At 39.8% G+C, this 11,219-nt stretch overlaps 1 protein-coding gene across 1 annotated transcript in view; it reads right to left on the reverse strand.

The window, feature by feature from the left end:
• Window positions 1–11,219, reverse strand: part of LOC122561580 (fructose-1,6-bisphosphatase isozyme 2-like) — a 56,137-nt gene that overhangs the window by 17,753 nt on the left and 27,165 nt on the right. The window contains exons 4-5 of the mRNA XM_043713401.1: window positions 7,090–7,230; window positions 3,836–3,973 (exon numbers count right to left, since the gene is read on the reverse strand). Coding sequence (XP_043569336.1) covers window positions 3,836–3,973; window positions 7,090–7,230 — 279 coding nt within the window. The remainder of the gene's footprint in view (window positions 1–3,835; window positions 3,974–7,089; window positions 7,231–11,219) is intronic.

Consider the following 11,219-nt stretch of genomic DNA (forward strand, 5'->3'; position numbering starts at 1 on the left):
GATATTTTACTAAAATTGAGTTTAACCATTCTCTATCTGATAAGAGTGGTGCTCACAGAACTAGGTCATGTCAAAATAACTTTTAGATCAACAGTCTTGTGATCATGATCAACAAATGATCATTGTGGTACAAGACTAAATCATGGGAAACCCAGAAAAAGTCATTCTCATACAGGAAAGAAGATATAAAGAATAATGAATAGTTTACTTGACAAGCATATTTCTTGATAGTTGTTACATTTAATTATAACAGATTCTGAGGTACGTTGATAATATGGAATGGAAGTCTTTTTGTGGACTGTGTGATATTAATGGAAGAAAGCCAAAAATTAATTATTTCTGGGAACACATTCTCAGATCGGTAGCAGCACTGAAAGCATTGTCTATTTTTAATACACATTTATGTTTCATAATTTCAACAGGTTTCTAGATACTGATGATGGGTATCACCCATAGTTAACCTCAGACTGAAGTTAATAACTGCTCTAAAAGTTGCTAAGTTGAATTGTCTAATGATTTTTAAATATTTTTCTTTACCTGGGACAGGATTGTATGACCTCCATGGGGTGGCTAAATATGCTGCGAGGGGACTTTAAAATGTGGCACCATGCTACGTGCCATCCCTCACACATACCTAAATGGTAAAGATTGGTGTCAAGGAGCACCTTCCTATAGAGCACTGAAGTGGTCACCTAAGGATCACTTCTCACTGCTGATAAGATTTAACATGCAGCAGGACAGACCCACTCCATGCTTCACTACCTGGGCAGTGCCCATCCAAAGTGTCAAAGCCCCCTCAATATCTTCCCATCACCATGTTTCCTCTCCCTTCCTCTCAGCTCTGTCCATAATGGTGCTCCAACCCCATAGCCCTCCTCAATGAGGTCTGCCAGCCTGGTCCTGACAAAATACCCACATCCCCACCTGCCTTGCACTTACTGCCATATCTGGTTCCATTCTCAATTGCTAATAATAGGGATGGGATGTAGTCCCATCAATGGTCAATGCTCCCACTGGTACTATAACCTTGGAATGCTATAGGTCATTTGATTGACCAGCAAAATCTGAAAGTGGGACTTCTTTACAGACAAGACCAATCAGGCATAGGACCAGTCTGCTCCATCATTCAAATCATGGCTGATACATTTCTCAAACCCGTTCTCCTGCTTTCTCCCCCTGACCTTTGATCCCCTTGACAATCAAGAACCTATCTATCTCAGTCCTAAATGTACTCAATGACCTAGCCTCCATTGCCTTATGTGGCAATGAATTCTAGAAATTGACGACTCTCTGACTGAAGAAGTTTCTCCTCATCTCTGTTTTAAAGGTTCTTCCCTTTATTCTAAGGCTGTGCCCTTGGGTCCTACTTGAGGTCTACTTGGACTTCCAGAAGGCCTTTGACAAGGTGATGCATAAGAGCTGCTCAGTAAGATAAGAGCCCATGGTGTTAGATAGTGTACAGATTCTGCCTCAAGGCAATTAAAAGCCGAACATCAACTAAGTGGCAGTGGGACAAGCCCGCCAAGTAGAAGCAGGCTGTCCCTCAACTTTTACTCCAGAGGCAGAAACCACACCCCACCCTGAAACAGTTAGCCTCAAGTTTTCTCTCTTCAAGAAGTTTCTGGTATGCCATACTGACAACAGGAAGCATCCATTTATTTGAGTTCATCTCATTTTATTGAATTGAATGATTATCTTTCATAGACTGACATAGAATTATACAGCACAAAAGGAAGTAACTTTATCTATCGTGCCTGTGCTGCTTCTTCACTTTGATTTTGTAAGATTTTCTGAATTTACTTCCACACTTTACCCTTTTAGACACCACATTCCAAACTCATAGCAGAAATGTCTTCTCTTTATGTTGCCTCTAATTCTTTTGCCATTAAATCTATATCTAATCTGATGCCACCCAAATTATTTATTTCCTCTATCAAAACATTTCATGAATCTAAACACATGTATCACATTTGCCTTATTATTTTCTGCTGTAATTACATTCGTTCACAGAACTAAAATCTTGGTACATTCCAGTAAATCTCATTTGCACCCTCGCTGAGTTCTTCACATCCTTACATAGTGTACCAGTTGGGGCTGAACTATTATTTTATCCACATTAACAGCAGTAATTTCCTTGAGCAGCTACTGATTTTTTTTACTGTAGCTTCACCAAATGTAATTCCTGGTTCTGTAGCGAGAATAGAGGGAGCCTGCCAAGCAGTGGAACCCATTGGACTGGAGGTTTGATTGGACAATCTTAGGGGCATTTGTGTCTGGATGAGCCAGCCATGCCAAGAGTCTTCTTGCTTGATACAAGTGGACCTGCCTGGACATAACTTCCAAGGAATACCACCTGGGGTGTGTAAATTTAATATCTTTAAATTGGATTTTCAAAGCACTTCCGCCAAATGTATGGCAGTGAAGTAGAAACAGAGAAAACCAGGCTGCTGCATAATTTAAACATTAAAGGCAGAATCTCACGACTTTTTTTGTGGATAAATCTAAGTCGCACCGAGTTGTTTTGAAGGAATTATCACTGCAAGGTCTATCAGGATTTTTCATTATGCCTTATCAAAACTATAGTGTCTATCACGTCTGTTTCTATCCCCAGCTTACCACCCACCACTCCCAGAACAACTTGTTACTCAATGGATTTCCGCCAATGGACCAGCGTCTATCGCCTGCACCTTCTTAAAAGGCCATTCTTCCTATGGAGAAAGTGAGGACTGCAGATGCTGGAGATCAGAGTCAAAAAGTGTGGTGCTGGAAAAGCACAGCAGGCCAGGCAGCATCTGCTTCTGCTCGAAACATCGATTCTCATGCTCCTCAGATGCTGCCCGACCTGATGTGCTTTCCCAGCACCACACTTTTCTACTCTTCACATGGACCAACCAGAAGAAGAACCAGACACAGCTCTCTCAGAAGTTTCCATTCAGGACACTCTCCAGGTGGTATTCCTTGGAAGTTATACCCAAGCAGGTCGACTTGGCTCGTCCAGACAATGCCCCCCAGGTCGTCCAATCAAACCTCCAGTCCAATGGACCCCACTGCTTAGCAAGCTCCCTCCATTCTGGCTGCACAACCAGGAACTACACTAAGACATTGTGGGAGATAGAGGCAGAAGAAACTGAGTAGTTGTCTGATCTCCAGCTGTCCCAACATCCTTATTCTTTTCCTGGTCCATGTCTCTAAAAGATTTGCAATGAATGAGTTTGTCACACTGTCTAATGAACTTGTTCCTGCCCACTTATCCTTCCAACTCCTGACTATGAGGTGACCATGCCAAATGTGGTTCCCTGCTTCCCCCAATTGATGTCAGGATGTTTCTGAATGTGGACGAACCTCTTTCCTGCATGACCTCCTTCCCGTCATGCTTTGCCATATCCCACCTCACTTTGCAGGTACTGTTGCCCCCTTGGCAAATATCATCCTCCCTTCCCTCTAGCCTGCAGCTCCTTGTCCTGAAGAGCAACTTGCTGAGTCTCTGTCAGAGACTCACCACCTTGACCTCTCTCTTTTCTAAACTCACATCTATCTCTAAACCTGTCCTCTCCAACATGTCGACAGCTCTCATATTGGTGTCCATGATTTCCCAGAATCCTTTGATCCCTTCCATTAGGTTTCTGCCCAGCCACACTGCTGAAACAGCTCTCATCAAATGTCACAAATAACATCTTATGTGACTGTTAGAAAAGGTCTAAAAATCAGAAATGAGTAGAGTTGCTTTCAAATGTAGTAGATACATGCTTTGGCCAGACTTAATCAATTTGAACTGTTAGCTTTGTATTTTGAAAAAATTACTAGAATTTTGCTTAAGCATATTAAAAATTCATACCTCAGGGAATTTTTTCTTCTGTATATATTCAGTGAGTGCAGGATCGAAGTATTGGGCATAACCCTCATTCAGACTGTATATTTTTCCTTTCTTCTTTATTTTCACGTTCCTTTCCACAAGAATAAACTCACCTACAGCCTAAATAAAAGAAGAGAATTATAACAGTGGTCAAGAATACAAGTTTTAGTTAGATAGAATCATAGCCCAGGAACTTGTAGTAATTAAGGTATATATTGTTCTTTTGGGTTTAACTGATTGTAATTAATCCGAATGGAATTTATATTTGTTCAACCACTGACAGAATTATTCATTAACATATGAAACTAAGAGAATTTTAATTGGTGTTATGTATTTTAATAAATATTAGTTTTAGGATTTGTTTGACAAGATATGCAACAGAAATAAGACATGATAATATGTATTTGGTGCCAGAATGCCTCAGCGAATGTTCACTTATAGCTGAAAAAGAAAACCATAAATTAACAGGGAATCCATTGTCTATTAACATTTTGTCCTTTTTATCTCTGTTTTCCTCTTCTTTTCCTGTGGATGTTGCCTCCTTCTTGTGATGCCATTGTGATGTACCTAGTTGGCGTTGTCCAGGGCCTTGTTGAATGCTCATTGTTTGTTTTAACTGTTCACAATGACTTTTGCCTGATGATTTGCCCAAGGTGGTGGTGGTGCAGGTAGGAGTCATGGGGAAGAAGGAGAGGTAAAAAGAATTTAAGCCCCATAAAAAATTTGGATAAATGACTGAAGTCTTGGAAATCTGAATTCCAACACCCACCTAACCAATCTCCCAGTGGAGACCTGTTGGGGTTTGGTGCATGAGTGGACAATTAACCTGTTCCCAGGAAGCAGTCTGGCAATTTAAATATCACAATGAGGCTGCATGCTTCATATTTATGCATGGTTTTAAATTTTATTCTGAACTGAGGTTCACAACTGATTGATGTGAATGGATGAACAAGGAGACTTTCCAAGACTTCAGTCATTTATCCAAATTTTTATGGGGCTTAAATTCCTTTTACCTCTCCTTGGTCCTTTCAGCTGTTCAATCATATTCTGCCACTCAACAGGATCCTGGCTGATCTGACTGTACCCTCAGATCTACATTCCAGCCCACTTCTGATTACCCTTAACCTCCTTGCCGAACAAGCATTAATACATTGCTGCCTTAAAAATATTTGAGGATTCTGCTTCAACTAACATCTGAGGGAGAGAGTGCCAAAAACTTACAATCCTCTCAGATTTAAAAAAAAAGCCTCATTTCTATTTTAACTGATTTTTAAACAGTGATGCCTATTACTTGATTCTGCACATTCAACTGTCAAGACCTCTCAGATATTATATATATTCCCTACAGTGTGGAAACAGGTCCTTCAGCCCAACCCGACCCTCCAAAGAGTAATCCACCCAAAATCATTTCCCTCTGACTAATGCACCTAACACTATGAGCAATTTAGCATGGCCAATTCACCTAACCTGCACATCTTTGGATTGTGGGAGGAAACCGGAGGAAACCCACGCAGACACGGGGAGAAACGTGCAAACTCCACACAGACAGTTGCCCGAGGCTGGAATCGAACCTGGGACCCTGGTGCTGTGAGGGAGCAGTGCTAACCACTGAGCCACCATGCCGCCCTCAACTCAATATGATTCCATTTCAAGTTGCTTTTTTCTCTTCTAGACTCCAGTGAATCTAAGTTGAAGAGTGTGGTGCTGGAAAAGCACATTCCATGAGTGAATCTAAGCTCGTCTAACCTTTCCGCTTAAGATAACCCATTTATTCTAGATATTAGTCTGGTAAAATTTCTTATAACATGCTTCAAATGCATTTACAATCTTTATTAAAAGAAGTGACCAAGATTGTACATGGTACTGTAGATGTGATCTCAACATTATCTTGAAGAAGTGAAGCACAACCTTCCTACTTTTGCATTCAATTCCCCTCACAATAAATGATAACATTCTATTACCTCCCTAGTTACTTGCTGGATCTGCATACTAACCTTTTGTGATCCATACCTTACACAAGTAGAGTGTCATTGATGTCAAATGCACATTCACAAAACTCCACAGCACTTGAGGAAACATCACTTTTAAGGCACCCCTCCCCTTCCAATCCAAATGGGTGAAAAAATTTAAAACCTCCTTATAGCCTGTTCAGTAAGAACAAACAAGCACAGGAATTAGAAGCAGGGGTGGGCCATTTGGCCCCTCAACCCTGCACTTTCATTCAATAAAATTATTGTTGATCTGCTTGCATTTTGAATTCCACATCAACATTTAATTCAAATAACTTTTAATTCCCTGGTCCAAAAGAATCTATTTACCTCTGCCTTAACATGAACATTGAATTGTATTGCCATAGTCTTACCAAATCATAGAGCTGCTCTCTCATTAGAGAGAGATGATTGGTGGTGATTTAACCTGAGGACACCCAAATCTCTGGTGAGGTTGAGAGAGAGAGAGTCCTTCATGGTAACTTCTGCCAGTGATGGAATTGAACCCATGCTGTTGGCATCGCACTGCTTCATAAACCAACTGTCCAGCTAACTGAGCATGAATATATGGTTTAGGACATTCAGCAATTGGCCATTGAAAAAGAAATGGCAGTATGCTGCAAGTAGTTTGGGAATAATGGGAAACAAATATTCAGTAAGGGTTTTAGCCCATCTTAATAAATGTAATATAAAGAAGGAAGCAGAATGCTTGAAGACTAATGCGGTTAATCTTTTGGGGAAGAGGTAGTTTGCATTCAGGCACATCCTCACCTCTACTCATAGAAAAGGCAGAAAATTAGCTGCAGGTTTCATTATACTTTCCTGTGTATCTCCTGGTGATAGTGATAGTGTTGTGTATGATGGGAGAAACAGCAAGGAAAGCAAATGGAAGTATAAAGAAAGTGTGGAAAAATGCATCCTGATTTAACCAAGAATATTTTAATTTGTTTGTTGTGTTCCAATGAAAGATTGTGGGATGGTATGAGGTCCAATTCTACATTCTTGCTTCCAGCACCTTATAAACAGTATTTTCTTTCACTGAATTCTTTATTAATGTTTAGTTGGAACCTGAATTGACGTCCTACTCTCGCAAGTAACTTTGCGTTCTTATACCCTTACCTGATTTCCAATCACAGAATGATGCAAAAGTAATTATGGTGCAATATGTCATTCAACTGTTACAAATATTTGCACATATGCATCAGATCAGAAATTGTGATAATTCTTTGATCAACATGAATTACATACTGGATCCAACATGAAGAAGTTAACACCTTGTCCTGTAGAGAGCGCTACTAGAGTAGCACTGCCATACAGTGCATATCCAGCGGCCACCATTGTTCGTCCAGGTTGAAGAGCAAGATTTTCAGTAGGCTGCTCTCCAGAGTCCTAGCGAAGGCAAAACAAATGGTCAGTTACAGTGGAATCTATTCACTCTTCAAGTAACAATTTCCATAAACCCAGCAAAACTTAATGATTGAGCAATCATGACTAACAATTCTTGTACAAGGATCATATGACTTTCAGTGATACGTGTTAAGTGTATTTTTGTTTTAAGTGATGTCATAATAAAGTTGCCAGCTACTGCATTTAGAAAGAGATTCAGAATTCCAGTCTGAGTATCTAACTTTAACAGCACATTCGTACATCCATGTGATTTTCATCAGAGACTCTTGTAGGATTCAGTGAAAGCAAGCCCAGCCTGTCCAATCTTTCCTTAATCTAGTATGTCTCCTTGGACTTGCCTCCAACACATTTACAACCTTCCTCAGATAAGGAGACCAAATATGCACACAGCATTTGAGATGGGGGTCTCACTAATGGCCTGTATAACTGAGGCATACTTGCCTTATTTTTATGTTCAATTCATGTTGTGAGAAAGGATGGTATTCCATGAGCCTTCTTAATCACTCATCGTACGTGCATACTATAGTAACTCATGAGCTAGAATTCCAGCATTCATTACACCTCAGAATTCTGCAGTCTCTCCTCATGTAAATAACACTCTGCTTTATTAAACTTGCTGTCAAAATGAATAATTTCAAATTTTTACTCCATCTTCTAGATTTTTGCTCACTAAATCAATCTGCATCCTTGTTATGTCATCTTTCCATGTTTCTTTGTGTCATCTGCAAATGTAGTCACTATCCCATTCATCTTCTCATTGGTATGAATTGTAAATATTTGACAGCCCAGTACAGACCCATGTAGTACTACATTTTTGACATCCTGTCAATCTGAATAAAGCTGTTTAGGTATAGTCTCCAGCTCCTTACTTTGCATCGTATTTTTTATGTGGCATCTTGTCATATTCCTTCCGGAAGTTTAAGTGTAGTGCATCATTAGGCTCCCTTTATCCACAGTGTATATTACTCCTTCAAAGAATTCCATATAATTTCCCTTTCGTCAAGCTTTGCTGACTCTTCCCCCTTACTTTGTGTTTTTCCAAGTGTCCAGTTATAACTTAACATGATCAATTCTAACAGCTTCCCTATGATGTCAAGCTAATAGGCCTTTAGTTTCCAGCTTTCTGTTTCCCTCTCTTCTTGAATGGAGGATTTATACTTATGAACTTTTCAAGAATTTAGAGAATTTCACAAAATTAATATCAATGCATTTACTACCTCATTAGCCATTTCTTTTAAAACCCCAGGATGAAGTCAATTCACACCTAGAGACTTATCAACCCGCAGGTCCATCAGTTTACTCAATATCATTTCTGTAATTATTTAATTTCACTAAGTTCCTCTTTTCCTCAAACCTTCTCATTTACAGTGGGATAGTGGGATGTGTTTTGTATCCTTTAAAGTGAAGATAGAATAAAATATTTATTCATTATATCCATCATTACTTCATTATCTAATATTAACTCCCCACTCTCACCCTCTAAAGGACCAACTCTCACTTTACAACTCTTTCTTTTTAGCTATCCATAGACACTCTTGCTATGAGACAGTATATTCCTGTTCAGGTGAAAGGAAAGGCTGGTAGGTGTAGGAAATGCTGGATGACTAAAGAAATTGACATTTTGGTTAAGAAAAAGAAGGAAGCATATGTCAGGTATAGACAGGATAGATCATGTGAATCTTTAGAAAAATATAAAGGCAGTAAGAGTATACTTAAGAGGGAAAGCAGGAGGGCAAAAAGGACATGACATAGCTTTGGCAAATAGGGTTAAGGAGAATCCAAAGGGATTCTGCAAAGACATTAAGGACAAAAGGGTAACTAGGGATAGCATAGGGCCCCTCAAAGATCAGCAAGGCAGCCGATGTATGCAACCACAGGAGATGGGGAGATACTAACCAAGTATTTTGTATCAGTGTTTACTGTGGAAAAGGACATGGAAGATATAGAATGTCAAGAAATAGATGGTGACATCTTGAAAATTGCCAGCATCTGGCCCATATCCCTTTAAATCCTTCCTATTCATATACCCATTGAGATGCCTTTTAAATGTTGTTATTGTACCAGCCTCGGGCAGCTCATTCTATACATGTCCCACCATCTGCATGAAGAAGATGCCCCTTAGGTCCCTTTTAAATTTTTCCCCTTTCACCCTAAACTATGCTCTCTAGTTCTGGATTCCCTCACTCCAGTCAAACGATCTTGTCTATTTACCCTATCCATGCTCCTCATGATTTTATAACCCTCTCTTAGGTCTCTTTGCTGCTCTTACTATATTTTTGCTGGTTTTTATCAAGTCTTTTTAATAAGCTCTTTGGGTGTAATGTCACCACCAGGAATCCAATTATTTTATCTGTACTTTATAATAACATCTCATTTCTTGGTGTTTTTTTAAAATCTGTTTTTGAATTGGATTGAACGGAATTATTTTATTGTCTTGTTATTTCGAACACCATATCTCCCCGGTGAGAACACACATCAAATCAGCTTTCAAGCTTCTGCTATTCAAATAATTATAAAAAGGTTTGCAATCTTGTGTATGTTGTACGTGACTTCTTTAGCTTCCTCCCTACAATGGCACAGCTGACATCGGACTTTGTATGATATTAAGCAATGGCAATATTCAGCCAGAAGCTGCTCATCACTGTCCATGTTGAAACAGCCTAGCTGTCATGACCTTGACTGATGCTTCCTGTCATCAACTTGTGCGGATTCAGAGCTCTTTATGTTCCTCCTCTTGTCATTCCTCTCCCAAAGACAATAACTTGCTGGATTGCAATTCTACAAACACCACCCTCTGGTCCCTCAAAAAATGGGCCTATTATCTGCATGCAAGCCTAGTCAGTAGACTATGTAACCATGGGAAGAAGAGAGGACTTATAGCTCAATTCTAATCCCACAAATACTTACAGAAATGGATTTTTTTAACCTTTTAAACCCTCCAAGAGGTGTTGACACCAAAAGTAGTAAGGTCAAATAACTCTGCAGACATCTTGGATTGAACCAAATTCTGTTTCAGATTTTAACGTTTAGCTACTCAACAAGGTGTTGGTTGGTTAACTCAGCTGGTTAGCATGTGGTGCTATTAACACCGAGGTTGTGGGTTCAATCCCCACACTGACCATGTGAAGGGCTGAGGAGGGCTACCTAGCCAAGTTTGCAGTGCTGTGTCAGGGTTGCTGATTGCTTCAGGTTACAGGTGCTATAGAGAGGAGGGGGAGTGGCATTTTTGATAATTACAGCTGTGCTGAGGGAGAATATTCCTGGAAATACATCCAGGGAAGTTATTTGGGTTGAAATGAGAAATAAGAAAGGGATGATCACCTTTTTGGGATTGTATTATAGACCCCCCAATAGTCAGAGGGAAATTGAGAAACAAACTTGTAAGGAGATGTCAGCTATCTGTAAGAATAATGGGGTAGTTATGGTAGGGGATTTTAACTTTCCAAATATCGACTGGGACTGCTATAGTGTTAAAGGTTTAGATGGAAAGAAATTTCTTAAGTGCGTACAAGACAACTTTCTGATTCAGTATGTGGATGTACCAACTGGAGAAGGTGCAAAACATGACCTACTCTTGGAAAATAAGGCAGGGCAGGTGACTGAGGTGTCAGTGGGGGAGCACTTTGGGGCCAGCGACCGTAATTCTATTTGTTTTAAAATAGTGATGGAAAAGAATAGATCAGATCTAAAAGTTGAAGTTCTAAGCTGGAGAAAGGCCAATTTTGACGGTATTAGGCAAGAACTTTCAAAAGCTGATTGGAGGCAGATGTTCGCAGGTAAAGGGACGACTGGAAAATGGGAAGCCTTTAGAAATGAGATAACAAGAATCCAGAGAAAGTATATTCCTGTCAGGGTGAAAGGGAAGGCTGGTAGGTATAGGGAATGCTGGATGACTAAAGAAATTGAGGGTTTGGCTAAGAAAAAGAAGGAAGCATATGTCAGGTATAGACAGGATAGATCGAGTGAATCCT

This window comes from Chiloscyllium plagiosum, chromosome 2 (genome assembly GCF_004010195.1).
Source record: "Chiloscyllium plagiosum isolate BGI_BamShark_2017 chromosome 2, ASM401019v2, whole genome shotgun sequence".
NCBI classification, from domain to species: Eukaryota; Metazoa; Chordata; class Chondrichthyes; order Orectolobiformes; family Hemiscylliidae; genus Chiloscyllium; species Chiloscyllium plagiosum.